Raw genomic sequence first — 17,752 nt, forward strand, 5'->3', positions numbered from 1 at the left:
TTGGTGCTTTCTAGAAGCAAAGGGGACCTGGAAGAACATTGGTGATACACATCTGCAGACCCTGGGGGGTGGACTACATCTATTCGCATGTTCAAGGTTTTCTTTGTGGCCTTAGAGACTGTAAACTTCACTTGGTGCTAATGGAAGTTTAACTTTTGTAGAAACTGATGATTTTTTAGCTTGTGTTAGCTATCCAAGAAGGATTCTGTCTTAGGCTTTGATTCTAGTAGCTTTAGGATGGGAGAACTACCTGAACACATACTGAATTTAAAGCACGGACTCGGATCCTTTTGAGTTGAGCAGTCATACTTTTTGGAGCTGGAGTCACTGAAAAGTAACGTCTGCAGGAGCAGTTCAGTTTCCTTCAGTAAGGAGTTGGGGTGCTAGGCTGTTGGGCAAAAGAGAGTGGATAGAAAAAGCAGAAAGGTGGCAGACTGAGAAGGATCAGACAGTCTTTTCATTGTAAAACAGTTTGTGTTACTTCTTCATCCTTTGGTGGGTTACTGTGTACTTGAAACTTACCCCAGAAGTGTCTAAAGTAACTAGGAATATAAACAGATGAGGAAATCTACAGACTCCCATGATGCAAGAAATACAGAAAGGAACAGAAGAAATACTATGAAGTAGTGGAATGTAGTTGTTTCTATTTCTCACTGACTAGTAAGCGAGTTCAAACATATCCTGATTATAGTTTCCCTGTATGTTGCATGTACTGCCAATGTTATGCCTGTTAACTGTGTTGGCATGGCTCTATTTTGTTAAAATGATGTCTAATGCACAGTGATAGTAGGAGCTTCATAGAGTACTTATAGTATGTTTTACTTTCAAAGCCTTTTACAAAACTTAATCCTTGCAACATGCCTGTGTGGTTGGTAAATAAAGTAGTATGAACTCTGCTTTAGAGCTGGGGGAAAGAGCAAGTTAGAGAAGTTCTGACTTGCCCAAGGCCATGAGGGAATCGATATTTTGCCAAGATTAGAGCTTGGGAGTCCTATACTTGGCGCATAAAGTGGTATCTCTCTCTCTGAAAGATAACTGTGGATCTCTTCTGCAGCACTCCTCTGGGTGAGGGGTGGATTTTATGTTCAAGTCATGCATCAGCAAAAGGAACATTCCGCTTTATTTGAAATCTGCTACATCAGATCTGCCATATGTCACCAGGCTGAAAGTTGTGTTTGTTCTTATTGAAACTTTCATAACTGAGGAATCCTGCATGCTTAGCTTTGTACCTCAAAGAACTTAACTCAGAGCTGTGCAAGAAGTTATTTTTGGTTTTGTTAAAATGAGTGTCAGTGTCATGAGATGCTTTGCACATCTGATAAGTGTCTCTTTAAGCGATGGGTTCTAATGGGAATATAATTGCAATTCCGTTAAAGTATGAAAGCTATTAACTTTGACTACATATTGTTCAGTTCTGTTATGGAAAATACTGTTGTTCCTAACAGCCTTTGGATGAGCATGTGTGGATTTGCTTCATATGTCTGTCTACACTTGGTGTTTCTGGTTTTTTTGGGTATCGCTAGGCTTATGATCGAGGTTGTTGGTCAATCACCAGAAGAGAGTGATTTATTTCTTTTGAGCCATTTTGCACTCTACTCCTCTAGAAGTTACATGGTGTTTCTGTGTTCAGTGAGCTAAATGAGTTTTCCATCTCTGGAAATCTATGTGGGTTACTTCTGAGAGGAGCGCCTTGGTTTGAGGACCACAAATTTGGATGCTGCCCAGGACTTGAATCGCTTAGTAACACAGGATGCTGCAGCAAAGTTAGCAATCTGAGGTGAAAATGCAACAGTTTTGGGCAGTGATAAGACACAAATTAGTAGGTGTCACAAATTTTTTAAATTAAGTATTTTGGTGTATGTAAATTGTCACTATTGTTTGTCTTCTCTGTTTGGGAAATGATGTGTAAAAAGAGTCCTAAGAAAGCGTATGAAGTATTTCAGGAATGGGGTTGAAAATACTGATACTAGCCTAACTATGTTTTAACAAAGAGAAGATACTGGCTCATGGAAAGCTTTCTTTTGGTTCTTACAAAATAAAAAGTGTGGTCTAATACTAAGAGTCTGCTTAGTAGGAACCGGGACATAGAAGTCACTTAAGAACACAATATGTTAAACTTTTTTTGGTTGTTACTATATGCAGTTTTTGACAGAAATACTTGAAATCAGCATTTTTACCTGAAAATAACTACTCTTGTCAGGGATTGTTCTCTGTGTTGAAGCTTTATGAATGTTTGTAACTCCGTTTATCTGTCTGAATCTGCTCCTGAATTTGATGCCATTGGTCGATGCTAAAAAGAAGGCTTCTGCCACTTGGAAGACAGGAAGTGTTAGCAAGTTTAACATTTTTATGTTAGGCATATTATCTCTTGTGAAAGATTTGAAGAGGTAGTGGGATGAAAAAATAATTTTGAAAGTTGTGTTTCTCGCAACTGAAGACAATGAGAGAAAGGAATTTTTAGTTGTACTTAGTATTCAGTTGTATTATGATCTGTAAAGCTACATGTGAATGAAGGCCAGACTCTCTATAGAGAGAGAGTATGTGGTGCTCACAAGTTACAAAGGGCTTTTACTGTGCATGGCCACAGGGATGTTCCTGTGTACAAATAGTTTTGTGATCTGTGGATGTTGCCGAAGTTTCCCTGGTGCACGTCTGGGACCGAAGCCTCGGTACGTCTTTATCCCTTTGACAGATTTCACATAGTTGTTTTACAGAGGCAGTGGCTGTAGGGATATTCAGGCTTTGTTTTTGTGTTGTTATAAGTTGTTAATACATTAACTTGAATTTCGTTTTAAACTAATTAAGGTCGTGTCTCTATGCAAAATGTTGTAGTGTATTTATACTGATAGAGGTTTCTTGGAAGTTGTAAAACCTTTCTTGTTTGGATACAGTTTTTGCTGTATCAGCCTTCTTGCCTACTGCTTCCTCGTAAGAGAAGGAAAACAGCTTATACAGTAAGTATCTTTTACAGTGATATAGTTGTGTCCACACTGGAGCTTGTACTACTAAATTATTGTGACAAAATCGTCCCATTTCCAGCTCAAATGTTGAGAGAAGCGTAAAATCTGTACACAGACCAGGCTGTAATTAAACAGGTGTAAAGGCTGTGCAATCACTCATATTTCAGATTAATGAAGCTTTTTTCCATTGAGGCCATGGACGCATGAATAGAGCAATTTTTTTTAACTTTATTTTTATTTTAGTTTTTATTTACCTTTTAGGACAGTTTAACCTTAGCTTAATCTGGAAACTTTTACCCTGGTTTTGTTCTGTGGTAACTTCCTTCCAGAAATGCTTGTTGTCTTCTGGAGGTATGGGTGTCTCGAGGAACTGAGAGCCAAGTTTTTACCACAAAATCTCCTGTCTTGGAGTAATTTTCTTCAGGTGTCTTTAGCGCAGTATTTAATGTAAACAGAAATAATTGTCCTTGAGGCCTTATTTATGTCTTTTATTAAGGGTTGTAAAAATACAGACTGTTATGGGGGAGAGTAAAACCTTGATTATCATCACTATATAATGGTATAGATTATCAATAATCGAGAAAGAGGTGATAATCGTAAGGAATTGATAAAACTGCATCCTGTTTCTGCAGTGAGATCTGTTCGGCACCTCAGTAGAGCTGTCATAAGGCATTGTACAAATGCAGATAGTCTTTGGCTCTGCAACTGTTGTCAGCCTGGAAATAACGTTTTGAAAATAAGAGTTTCTGCACTTGTATTACCAGTGATCAGAAAGTTACACTTTGACCATAAAAAGCTGATTCTCAGCAAAGTGCATAAATAAGTTATAAATCCTTTTACCCAGGGACAGTGCTTTTACTGTGTATTTGTACAGGATTTAGTGCAAGGTTTGGCTCTGTTGCCAAGCTCTTTTTGTGGGATTTGGAAAAGTATATTGATAAAAATTGAGTAACTTCTTGTCAGTGCAGAACTCTTGTTTATAAATTTGAACTGTAAATTATGAACACCCTGTATCTTTTAATTTTGATGCTTTTTTCCTTAAAATGCATTTCTAAAATATTTTTTCAGTAACATGTTGTAGCCAGTGCCTTGACAACTAATAACACAAAACTTGCACCAGTGTGATGTATTATTTTACACGGCTAGCGTGACTGTTTGAAGATTTGTATTGAATCAAGTAAGCTTGTCTAGTAAAAATGATCTAACTTACCGTTGTAACTTCTGGGAGTGTTGAACTTAAAGTTTTTAAAGTGTTAAAAGCACCACAGTACTTTGTACAGAATAAAGCACATGCTGGGTAGGCTCTGTACAGACAACCAGTATAAATTCAGTTGAAAAATCTGTGCTTTAGATACAAGAGTATAAACAAAAACTAAGCAATGAGGTGTGGTGTCATGCTCTAGTCTTTCTTAAATGGTTTGGGGGGGCAGCAAGGCTGTAGTAAGCTGTCTTCACACCTTCCTTCAGTTCATTAATCAAATATTTCTGTAAGGGAGGGTTAAATTTAGTGCGTCCCTCAGAATGTAATAACATCAGGTGCGTTCAGCGTTAAGTGGTGGTGTGGCGAGTGGGACCAGTTGTACTCACATGAGTCAGAAGTACCAGCTCCAAGGAGCAGCACGGAGGAGTTGCAGCATCTGTAGCAAAAGAGTCAATGGAGGTGGCCAGAAGAGTGTTTGCTGAGGGATCAGTGGAACAAGTCAGAAGACATCTGGAGTAGGAAGGCTGGGGGTGGCTAAACTCTGCAGAAGTCTATAGAAAAGCATGAGGAGCTGTTAGTTTTTAATAAACATACATGCATTATGTTTGCAGTAGTAGCAAGGGTAGATTGGAAGAAGAGACAAGTGTTCATGCCATGAACCTCTTATTTCCTTTCATTCTTCCTTTTTTTCCCAGTGTATTATTTGGTTTTCTTTCCTTTGCTTTCCTCCATGGGGGAGGGGGAGAGAAAGCACTAATTATTTATGTGTTAGTCATACCCAGTCATTAAGCTTAGTCATTACTCAGGACTGTGCATTTGATGGTTGGTAAAAATCAAAACGAGACTTTATTTTGTTTAAAAGCTCATAGGTGTGAAAATACTTCTGTGTTCAGCCTAACTGAAGCAGCAGTGCTATTTAATAAATGTTGCTGTCAGCCAAATGACGTGTAACGTCATGTCCATGTTGATACTTTGTATTCGAACTCACAGGCATAGCGCTTGGCATACTCTCAAAGCAGAGTAACTTCTGTACCGGCAGCGAGAGAGTCGTAAAATCGCAGGCTGCCTCTGCAGAGGAGGATTTGAAGGGAACGTTTCCACCGAGGCTGCCCTGGGTGTAGCTGTCAGTCGGCTGGAATTGTCTGACATCGGGTCTCCATAGCTCTGGGTGAAAAGGTGAAAGAGTTTTTACACCTTACAAATGGTGTATACCTAGGGTAGGGCATTCACAGTGGGGACAAACTAAAGGAATGACTTTTTTATCACTTTTCATGTACTTGTTTTAGGGTGTTGCTTTTTGAAGGAGAATACTGTGGATTTAATGCAGTATTCCTCATTAACTATTTGTGTGCAGGCTGTGGTAAATGCAAAGTAGCTTGCCCGTTCCCATTTCATCAGGTGCTTGAACAGCACTAATGTTGATATGCCTCGATATAGACAAACTGCCAGAAGTGAAGATTTAGTTGAGTTTTTCAATCTCCTATTTAGAATAACAGATCAAAAGAATTAGTGACATTTTTATTTTCTGTCTTCCTTTCTCAAAAAAGAAATCTGATTTTGGTATAACTGCGTTGTTGCTTGATATAGCCATATTGAAATTAATGGCAGAGCTAAATCTGAATCACTTTGAGATCAATAATTAAAGTAATCGGTTCAGCTCTTGATAGTGTTTTTCTTAGATCTTTCTGCATCAGGCTAAAGACAGATTTGTGTGATGATTAGGTTGCAGTTTGACAGAGCACTCCGGTGTTTTGGCTTTGTATGCTTGACTAGAAAGGAATGTTAACACACTTTCAAGGAACACAGCTTTCCAGAAAAGTAAAAATAGTTTCAAGTGACATTGTTGTTGAAGCATTTGTCAATTGTTGCTGTATAAAATGACATACTTCCCAGAACACTTCTTACACACCTTCTCAACTGAGCAGGTAAGATTTTTTTTTCCATTTGGGATCACTGCTAAATACAATGGCTTTTTGGCACTCCAGCATGACATTTTTCCTTTAACTGTATTCTTAAAGGACTTGTGAATCAATAATCTACAAATGATTCACTTCACTTTTTAGACAGTACAGTTGAATTCTGTAGCTTGAAACTTTTCTTGCGTAATAAGAGTAAGCAAAAACGTTTACTATGAAGTTGAATTTCATTTGTCTGTTGACTCTTTAGTAAGAAGAAGCAAAAGCAATTTTTCATAATGTGAACTTGTGTACTTTGGTCTGTACAAAATACATTTTCTGTGCACTCCAGTCAGGATTTTTGACATTTTTTGAGAATGTATCTTTCATCTGTGTTGGTGATAATCGTAAATCAGCTGTTCAAGACTTAGTATTTCACAGACCATAACCGTTAGTTATGATCTGTGATCTGTGTTTGCAGATTGGGCATATGGGGAGAGTGATGACAGGCAAATGAAGCAGGGTGCTGTAGAAAATAAACTAATGCTGTACCAAAACTTTTAGGCATTGTATCTGGCTAAGATTTTACTTGATTCCAGAGTGATGTGAGCTGAAAAGCAGAAGAAGTGATGTGCTTTTGTCGATCTTGTAAGTTCTTGTCCAAAACTCCGTGCCATGCCAATCTTCACTACGGTGTAATGTTTAATGCCTGTCAGGAGAGACTCCAAGTGCTTTGTATTAGAGGTGCTCTGAAGCAACACCTGACGGTCATGTTTTTTCATGCCAAGTTGTAGCTCACCTTAAACACAAAAGGTGCTGAACATTTAACAGGCACCCTTAAGATGTGTTCGGTGCAGCCTGGGCTGTGTGCTCTCAATACGAGTGTGTGCAGAGCCTCAGCATTCATTGCTTTAGGGCGCCCATTACTCTGAAACAAGAAGCGAGGGGATCTGGTACAGTATCTTGTGTTGCTCCAGTGTGCTGGACAGCTCTGTCACCACCTGGCTCTTTTATGGCCTGTAGACCTGCAACTTAGCAGGGAACGTATCTGCTGCTAGCTCGGTTCGTGCAGGCTGACCTCATCTGTGCCAGTGCAGTGCAAGTCGTGTGCAGCAGGTGAACTCACAGGTAGCTGTGGGCTCATTTTCAACAAGCTGGCTTGCTGGAGCTGGTACCAGCACTATGTAGACTTCTCCATAAGCACGATGGTTATCCTTGTGGAGCTAAGAAGCCTTTACACAAGTCACAGACCAACCACACTTGTTCATGAAGTTCAAGAACCTGGATTACTGATGGTGTCAAAGACTTTGGCAAGAAAGTTCAAGTAGAAGTTTTCTGGATTTGTTGTGCAGCACAGATCACCTGAGGTTCCAAGCATGTAAACTAATACAGTGTATCTAATGTGGTGGTGCACATCTCCCATCAAGTACAAAATACTGTGTCTTCAATAACATCTAATCCACAGCTGTGTTGCCATTCTAAGTTCTGTGTTGTGCATCTTGATTAGCAATTGCTGTTTCTCTTGAGTTGGTGTATAAATTGTCCTTCATGAGCTGCTATGCGTCTGCTGGTTTATTACAGATGTTCTTTGACATACGTAAATAATTCTAAATCTGCTAAAAGTTGTCTTGTATTAGGGAAGATTCCCTTAATTACCCAGATTTTCATGGAGCTGCGGTGGACTAGCACTGGTTCTTTCCCCATTTCCTGGCCTTCCGTTCCTATAGAGTGAGAACTTTTCCAGGCAGTTCAGTTACCATAAGAGAAGGAATGGTGGATTGTTGGACAGCATTGATGTCATACCAGGGTATTTTCTTTTCTGCAATAAGGGGCCATATCATGTACATCACTGCTGCTGGAAGTTCTTCCTGTAGTTTGTATAGGCAGCTATCCTTTTCTCCAGTTGTCTCTCCACTATTCCAGCTTTTTTGTATTGGGAAAATCTTAGAAACTTTGTCCTTTTAAAAAGATTTTGCCATTCCAGAGTCTCTGTTTGCCTGATCCAGCCATCTGCAGAGCATTGACTCATCCCCTTTGCTTGATATGGGTTTTGTGGTGTATATGATACCAACTTGCATAACCTTACACACGCTTGCTTTCCTTTTGTTGCAACAGAATCTCTTCTGACAATGCAGAAGGGATGCTGTTATAAAGCTTTCTTCTGATAATACGGCACAGCCTGCTTATGGTTGCTGTCAGATTTTTTTTTTTTGCCATGTCAAATGTTTGCAGCATCTTGCCACAAATGAGTATGTGCTTGAGAGCTTAAGGCACAAACTGCTTTGACGTTAAGATAACCTCTTGGTGAACTTCTTTGGCAAATCTAGTTAGGGTTTGAAGATTTGTCGATGTCAGTGGACTTTATGATCGATAACCCTCTTTTCTAGAGATGTTTGTAGGGACTTTGATTTCCTACACCAGAAGCATCAATCCTCTAGCTATATTCTTTTAGGCTTGGACATTCTTTCTGAACATCAGCGTGTGTGTATGGAAGGTGATTCTTTGTTGCCTAACAGTTCTCCCTGACACTGACTGGTGGGGGTTGGTTTTTTTTTTTTTTTGTTTGTTTTTTTTTTTGTTTTCCCTCTTCTGGAAATAAAGTTCAGTTACTTTTTTACTTTAAGAAGAGAATTTCCTCAGGAGACCGGAAAACAGTGTTCTCCATTCCATTTCAAGATCATGCATCCATTAATTCTTCTGTGATGTCTCAGCTGCTAAAATAAAGAACTTATTAAAAGTCTGTGTTCCTTAGTAATGGTTCTGAATTGATCTGGGTTAGACCATGAGTTACATTGTGGGTAATGAGCAAAATCTGTCAGACTGAACCTTCTGTTCTTCTGTTCAGTATCTGCGTCAGAGAGACAGATGTTGTCACTAGTGATCTTATAGGATGCTTTCTAGGTTTTATATTTCACAGGTACGCAAGGGTTTCATTCTTGCATGCTGGTATGCCCAGTGACAGGCATGGGCGTACCTTTGTATGGTCCTCGTGTTAGGTGCTTGCTAACTGGAGATGAAGTCTTTCAGTATGTCACCTACTGTATGAATAGAGTCCCTGAGAAATGGAGCATTTACTATGAGAGGGTAACACCTAGGTATGTTGCTGTTGGAGTGGCTTCTTGCTAGGTGTGCTTGTCAGAGGTGACAATTTGCTGCTGTGTATTTCCTCAGAAAACCTGAAGATGCCTGCTATATCTGCAGGAAGTTTTAACTCTGTCATTGGGAAGTCCAGCTCCAATAAATATTAATAATCTAGGTTTACCAGTGAAAACTGGTAACAGAATAGGAAACTCTTGGTTTGTGGTTTTTGGATGTAGAGGTTCTCTAGCAAGAAAGCTGCATGTCTCAGGGGTTATGTGGACAATCAGAGCGGTCTGCAAAGGCTAAATATTTTTTTTGTTGTTCTTTTATTATTCTGATAATTTTTTTCTTTAGTCTTTGCTAAGCCAAGCCACGTTTGAGAGAAAGAAGGAAGAGGAAGGCATTAGAAAGAAGTCTGGTTTGTGTTTTTCTGACATGTCGTATGGCTAGAGCTCTTCACTTTTTATTCCAGTGCATGACTTTGCAAGTTTTACTAATTTAAAAAACCCCAACGAACAACAACAACAAAAAACCCCCAAAGCACAACACTTTTAAAATGGAAATGCCATTAGCAAATGGAAATACAAAGAGGGCAAATACAAGAGGTGAAGACAACACAGTATAGAAACATGCGGCTACATTATATAATAATGAACCTTTCCATCCAAACACTCTTGGAAACAGGAGAGATCTGGGAAGGTCTCCACAACAAGAACACGTGAGATGACCATTGTATTAGTCAAGAGTGCAAGTCGTCTTGGCATAAGGAGCAATCCAACTCAATTTTGTTAATCCTTCATTTGGAGCCACGATGAATTGTTTAATTCAAACTAAAATATGAGCCTCTTTCAGGATTCTTTTAATCCTCTAACTTCTAACAAAAATGGTAATTAATTTTCATTTTAATTAGTTTTTTAATGAGAGACTTGGAAAGAATGCTTGAATGTTTGCATTTTTAATAGTGAATATGATTTTGCAGTACACATGATCAGAGTTTCTAGGAAAAAGAAGGCAGAGATGTTTAAAATGCCTAAGTTTTATTGTCACCTTTTCCTAATTGAACATTCCAATTATCTTTATTAGCTGTTGGGTCTCAAATAGCAATCCATCCATTTGTGGAACAAAAACCTGGATGGTAAACTTGAAGTATATTCTCCATCCTAACTTTAAATATGTTGCTGAATTGGAGAGGTGAGATACCTTGGTGTGATTCTAGTACCTGCTAGTCATTTCTAATCTAGTTCATACGGCATTTGCACCCTTATGCACTGGAGTTTGAGGTTATGATACTTATTTATATTTAAATATACTTAAAATCTAAGTTTTTGAATGTAAGAGAAAGTGTGGGTTTTTTTTTTCTACATATATGGCTGTCAGCTCTTCCTTTTTTTACTGTTGCAATGAATGAATCAACTGAGAGATGGTTAATGTATGTGTGGAGAGAGGGGGCTGTTATAGTCATACATTGATTTTGTTTAGAAGCGGGAAATAAATGGGACTTTCTTTTTAATTCTTAATCAAGTTAGCTCCAATGAGCTTTCTGAACTTCACTGAAAATCCACTTAATGCCAGCTTGGGTATAGTTTTGGGTTAGTGAGTTTCTCTTTTAGCTAATTGAGTTGGAAAAGAGTCTGTAGTTGGGCTGGGGGGAGTAAAGCTCTGAGAGCAGCTCCATCTCCCTTTTTAATGAATTCTCAACAAGACTGGAGAGGTGTTAAGGGTTTAGTCAAAAATTAGTTCTCTGCACGCTACTGGTGGATTTCTGTGTGGAAGTTTCAATAAAGAAGTTCATCACAATCTGAATTTTTACACCTTTCTGAAATCACCCTTATATATAATTTCAAGCAAGTAAAATGTCTTATATCATCATACCACGATTAAAACTGGTGCAAGACTCGTCTGATGCTTGTAATTGTCTTTGTTTATATGTAGCCCATCAAGTGTGCACAGCAATTCTATTTTCTAAAAATCTGTATTTCTAAAAAATCTATTGGTGGTAGACCCTAACTGAATGACATGCTAGAAACCATATAAATTGAAAATAGTTGCATGTCAAATATGAGTGCAGTATAAAAGAACTATTTAAATAGGGACCGAAATGAATATAGTATTGTATGATTTACTTTTTTTAACTTCAGCACCTGAGGGAAGGTTCAGACGTCCCATAGTTAGAAACTTAGCATGGTAGAGCTTAGAGTCAAGGTTTGAATTACAAATGATTGTTTTGTCTGTCTGCTGCCAAAAATTGAACTTTCTTGATGTGTTTTCTAAAGCTCACTTTAATATGCTTTTCAACTGTCTGTTTCAGCAGTTGTGCTATGTTAATGTGTAGGCATGTTCTCATTTTGCATGTAGCTCAGGGAGAATGTTTCATTGTTCAGGTATTGTGCCTGCTCTTCAGGGGTAGTCAACCTTCATTTTGTGGTTATCTCCCTTCTTTTCTCTCTCATTCACGTTTTGGGGAACAAAACAATGAGGTGACAGTACTGGTGTCCCGAGGGGTGGTTGTGCTGTTGTGGGATGTCAATGTGTGCTGCAGACCCATTCCTGAGCCGGATGTGTGTATGGAGGTGCAGACTGGAACAGGTATTGTACAGCTGGTGCCTGATCCCATAAAGCTGCTCGTATGCAGGTGAGCTGCTTTGGGTTGGCACTTTCAAATAAGTGTAGTTGCTTTTGCGCTGAGAGAGAAGTTTATAAAACAAACACACACACCCCTTCCCAAACCCAAACCTAGAGTTAGTATCTCTTATGTTGCTTCTGGAAGGAAAAAATGTATAATTCTCTGAAGAATTTGGATGGTATGTTAGCCCTAGAATATCCTAGGGAAGCCCCAAAATGGTGACTCTTAAGGAAAAAGTTCCTTATGGGATGTCAGTACAATTCTGTGACGTTTAAGGGCTTCTGAAAGTACTGGCACATATAGTTGCATGGGGCTTTTTCAGTTGCAAGAAACAACAAGCTTTAATATTTGCCATTGATTTGAAAATAGCTCCTGTAATCAGACTTCCACTGTACTGATATTTTCAGTTATAATAAAATCGAAGATGTCCACTGATTCAGTGTTTAGCTTCTTCAGCTGATTACTATGAGGGATGACAAAAATGGGCAATGTGAGTTCATTTCCCAAGATTTTATGTTTGCAGATTTGGAGAGGATGCCAAGCTCTGTGCAGGAATGAGCTTGATGTAGTAACAGATCACTCTTTTTAAAACGTTGAATTTCTCTGTGTTTTGTCAGTAGCGCCCTCCTTGTAGTGTGAAGCTGTTGGTGAGAAAGTAGTGATGGCTCTAATGAGCAGCTAGCAGGATAAAGCTCTGTATTCACTATTGAGGTTTTAAAATTTCTTGTAGGCTGTGGTGATAGTGTATGCCCTTGCTGTTTTAATGAAAATGCTTCTCCCTACGTAAGTTACAGAAGAAAAGTTACTTTTTGGAAAGGCTTGCAAAATGTTTTTTGGACTTGACAGCTAAACGAAGTATTTATTTCTAGTCTGCAAGATTATAAGTAAGCTTTTCCCCCTCCTCCTTTCCTACAGAAAAACAGTTTGAGAATATTTGTTTCTAGATATAACTGTTGCCCATAGCACATTGCAGTCCCACCTTAACACTTCTAAATAAGTTGCAATGGAAAGTCACCTTTTTGATGTAAACTAGTTTAACGTCTCTGTGTGACTCTGTTTCATTAAAAGAGAGTTAAGTAGAGGAGAAAATTAGGGGCAAATCAACCAATGTAATCTGGTTTTCTTTTGAAATCAATTTTTGTAGAAATCGGTATATGAATTTTTGCGGTTCAATGCCAATTTTCAAACAGTCCAAGAAAACTGTTTAAGGCATTGTCTGTAAACATTTCAGCACTTCAGCTGAATAGGAAAGCAAATAAAAGATTGATTCTTTTGAAGTAGTCGTGCTCTGAGATGGCATAGACCAGATATTCAGATATTGTTGGAGAGTATGTATAGGCTTTTTATTCACTGAACAGCACTTAAACTTTCTGATTTTAGTGGTGCCTCTTCATGGTGAAGTTTCCTCCTGTAGTTTGTTGCTCAGAAAGGCTAACTAATTTTGAGTGCCCAGTTTGTTTCCTTAGGTGGCTTTTCCAGAGCTGATGAGCTCCTGAGGCTCTCATGGAATGGCTGAGGCGTGCTGAATGAATGAGTGCTTGGAAAACAGTTCATGTTATCTAGATCCTGTTTGTGCCTTTGAGAAAGAGAGTCTGTCATCTGAAAATCTGCCTGGTAGAATCTGGTTCCCGATAGCTACCCAGTGGGGTTAAGTGTATTGATCTGAGTGACTGAGCAGGGAACGACTGCCTCGTTTCCCTCTCCATTCTATTTTTCTTTTGGGGTGTAACATGGCACAATGCAGTCTGTTGCAGATGCACACGAGAGAGATTATGATTTTACAGCCACTTTCGTTACTAAATTTGTTATGGGAAATTAATTTAGAACTTAGACAATCATGCTCTTATTGATAGTGAAGCCTATGTTTGATGGTATTTTTTTTCCTCTTAAAGACAAACTAACAGGAATCTTACCTATGGCAAGATTTTCTTTTATTTGCATTGTTTCATTAAACAGATTTCTTAGTAAAGAGCAGGTAGGATTTTTACATGATTGCTAATTTTAACTTCTAGTCACATGGAATTTTTTGGTTGGGGTGAAATCAACTCTGTTCTGATGCACACCATACCGAGCATTTTGATAGAGAAAGAGCGTTTCTGTAATTAAGCTATTCTGTACAAAATGTGATGATGCAGCTGGGTGGTTTGCTTGTCTTCTAAACCACTTTTGTTAGCGTGTAGTCTTTCAACAGTACATTAATTCCATATGTATCCAACTTAGATAAAAAAACTTGAAAAAATATGTGCTTACATTCTTTTGAAATATGAATGGCTCTTGACTAATTTCTTTTTTGACAGGCATGGTCCTTGTGCGTAGTGAGAATGGGCAGTTGCTGGTGATCCCCCAACAAGCCTTGGCGCAGATGCAAGCACAGGCACACGCCCAGTCTCAGCCTCAAAATACGATGACTCCTCGTCCTGCTACACCTACCAATGCTCCTCCAGTGCAGATATCGACAGTGCAGGTTAGTTCAGTAATTTGTACTGTTAAAAACTGTAAGTTTATTATTATTTTTTTTTGTTCTTATGAAGAATACACCAGAAAGTAAGATATAATGTTATCGATTTGGAGAAACCGTTAATCGAACTGGTGCTATACAGGCTTTTCCACATGGTGTAGGCATTGCGTTTTGTTCCTAATTCTGTTACAGTTTGGCTGTTACTCATCAAAAATATTTTTACCTAGCTGAATCACATTGTTTAAAACTGATATAAAGACGACCATTCAAGACCATATGTCATTAGTGTGCCTGTCTCTACCAAAGATTCATTATCCTTCATGAGACTAAACAAAAAAAACGGAAATGGGTATACGTACACTGAGATAATCATGGTTGCATTAAGTTCAAGACTAAAAATTCTTTTCAGTGTTATAGTGGTCCTGATGCATTCTTTTGCATCTGTAATAATGGCAACTATCCAGAAACAAAGTACAAGATTAAGGCAGATTATATTTAAATATAGGAACTAATGTGGGTTTTTTTTCCTCTTCCTCAGGCTCCAGGAACACCTATTATTGCACGACAGGTGACACCAACTACTATCATCAAGCAAGTGTCTCAGGCTCAAACAACAGTGCAACCCACAACAACGCTACAGCGTCCTCCCGTTGTGCAAGTGAGTTTATAGAAAAGTAATGTATGAATGAGATACATTGGTTGTTAAGATAAACTGAAGACCTGCTCGAGACTGCCAGTAATAAAGGAAATGTAATTGCTAAGTGCATGGAGGAAGTATGTGCTGGATTATCCTTTGTAAAACATTTGCAGTTTTCAATTTACTGTGTATTTTAATGTTTATATAATTTTTATATGTATATTTTTCTTATTTCATGTTATACCTATATGCTTACATATATTTAAAGATATCCCGTTATTAGTTTATATTATAAAACTGACTAAAATAAAAAAACCTCTAGGCTTTCTGCCTCAAGTCACACCAATTCCCTTTGGATTTGGAGCTGTGATGCTATTCCTGTGGTGGATTTGTAGTTCTCTGAGTTCTGCAGCAAAATTTACAGTTACACTGGTAGCCTTCTCTTCCACAAGCCTTACAGGAGAGTCTGCTTCGGTCAGTGTACTTAAGGAGATTCTAATAACTTATACTAAGACACCGCTATTTCTCCATGTGGGCTGTCTTCTAGTAGCCTGGCCTGTATTAATGATGGGCTTTCTTGCAGATTTTTTTTTTTTGAGGGCGGGTGGTGTGAGTTTAAAACACAGTGCAAAAGTGTGAAATTCTCCACATGGCTTCCAGGCAACAGTGATACAATATGATTGCTGTCGCCTAATCTGTTTCATTGTGCTTTCTTCATCCTTTGAGTAGACGGGATTAGAGAGTTTTAATTTAAAACATGCAGGTTTTGCTATGCATCCAGTTAACCTTTTTCCCCTCAGAGAGCCTTTGCCTATGCCAGTGATCTTTCCAGATCTAACAGTTAATTTACCTAACTGAGTGGCCTTAATTTGTGCTGCTGTTACATTGGACAGAAAAAAAAAATCATTCCATCTGCATATTTTTTGCTGTAATGAGCATACCATGGACTTAATTTATCTTGATTTCACAAAATGAGACAAATTAAATCCTTGTCTCCTTTTTTTGTCTTCCAAAATACCAGTGAAAGCTAGCTTTGGCAGTGCTGGAGCCTCTTTTCTTGTGCATCCTTATATAAAGAGCAAGCTTACAAATGATTTATTACAATCCTGAGAGCTAGCCTTAGCTTGGTAAGAATTACTGTCTGTCAGGTTGGGTTGTCGTTAGTAATTAGACTGTTGGAAGTCCATGAATGTGCTGTGTATATGAAAAGTTCTTGTATACAGTGTTGATACTTTAAAGGTAGTATTCCTACTTTGAATTACCAATTTGTCTGCAAAACTAGAAAAATGTTTTGTCCCATTGTTCATCAAAAAGACCTAGATCAGACCTGAGCTTTTGTGTCCGTTGTGTCTTTTTAGAAATTCCTCCCTTTGAAAGTGGCATTTAAGGGAGCAGGCAAAACAGCTATTGCATTCACAGAAATTTAGCATTCGTTTTAATTGTGTTTTGAAACCACAGTGTATGAGGCGATGTTTATGGTATTATTTTGCCGTTTTATTCAGTAACCAAAAATCGTGCAATTCTTAATCAACTTTTAGGAGCTCAGGTTTGAATGCGTAGTGGTTTGTGCCATCTGGTGGCTCGCTCTTTCCACTGCAGCTGATGGCAGGTTTGTAAACTCCTTTTTGTAGTAGCTGTGAAAGGTATTCCACTGTCCTGTCGCTCAGCTTGTTTGGCTCGGGAAAACAGGTTTTCCTGTGTTCCAAGTGAAATAATCTTATGTTTGTATTCTCTGCAGCCTCAGATTGTTCTGGGTGGTACTGCACAAACAACTACGCTGGGGACGGCAACAGCTGTACAAACTGGAACTCCTCAGAGAACAGTGCAAGGAACAACAGCAACCTCCACTGCTGCCACAGTAAGATACTGAGTGCATTTAGAATCTTTTTTTACTCATCCCCATATACATGCGTGCAGGTATGTGTATATATATACACACGTACATAACACACACACACAGATCAGAGTGGAGAGTAGTAAAGATGCAGGAGTCCTGTGAACTATTGGTCTTGAAAAGGTAATTTTAGTAGAACCATATAATTTACAAAGTGTGAACACAGGTCACTTGAATTTTGATGGCTTTCAGAGTGTTAGTTTTGATTTCTCTTGTGGTTTTAAAGCACTCCTGTTTGTTAAAACATGTTAGCGGTATCTTACGGAAGAGTGAACTGTTCAGCACTGCAGAGTAGAATCAGTATGAGACTCATTCAAGATGCATGTTCCCAGGACTGCAAAAGAGGGGGAATCCATGCACTGGGAAGGAGGAGCTTTGCTGTTTGTTGTCCTGCTAAAAAGTGTATTTTTGCATACACAATGTGTCATTCATAAAATACTTGGTGTTTCCTGATTTCATTAGGAATCATAATTTATTAAATTTTGACAACAATGAGCAATACATATGTATACATGAAGCAAAATAATAATTTCAGCCTGATTATGTTTTAAGGGGTGAGGGACAGGAACCTATAAATAATATTCTGCAGTGATGAACTAGAGAGGGATTTTATTTTTCAGACTATACGGTCAGATTCTCTGTTGAAAAGGGCTTATCTTCCTTTATCTGACTGTTTCCCTTCTACCCCTTCTCCTCTTGTGACAGGAAACTATGGAAAATGTGAAGAAATGCAAAAACTTTCTGTCCACATTAATAAAACTGGCGTCATCTGGAAAACAGTCTTCAGAGACTGCAGCTAATGTGAAAGAACTGGTACAGAACCTGCTGGTAAGAAGAGTTCATTAAAAGTTGTAAGATACAGTATCTGGGCAAATTTAGCCTCAAAACTGAGGTGTTTTTTTGTTTGCTTTCTTTTTTTGAGAGGAGGGAGATGATAAAATGAGATAAATCAAATTGAAACTTTGGTTCTTCTGAATCAAAATAAGCTTGTAATTGAGAGATT

The 17,752-nt window shown here is 38.4% G+C and overlaps 1 protein-coding gene across 1 annotated transcript in view; it reads left to right on the forward strand.

The window, feature by feature from the left end:
* Window positions 1–17,752, forward strand: part of TAF4 (TATA-box binding protein associated factor 4) — a 39,885-nt gene that overhangs the window by 7,573 nt on the left and 14,560 nt on the right. The window contains exons 3-6 of the mRNA XM_040608851.1: window positions 14,058–14,224; window positions 14,757–14,876; window positions 16,594–16,713; window positions 17,455–17,577. Coding sequence (XP_040464785.1) covers window positions 14,058–14,224; window positions 14,757–14,876; window positions 16,594–16,713; window positions 17,455–17,577 — 530 coding nt within the window. The remainder of the gene's footprint in view (window positions 1–14,057; window positions 14,225–14,756; window positions 14,877–16,593; window positions 16,714–17,454; window positions 17,578–17,752) is intronic.

The sequence above is a fragment of the Falco naumanni genome, chromosome 10, assembly GCF_017639655.2.
Source record: "Falco naumanni isolate bFalNau1 chromosome 10, bFalNau1.pat, whole genome shotgun sequence".
NCBI lineage: Eukaryota > Metazoa > Chordata > Aves > Falconiformes > Falconidae > Falco > Falco naumanni.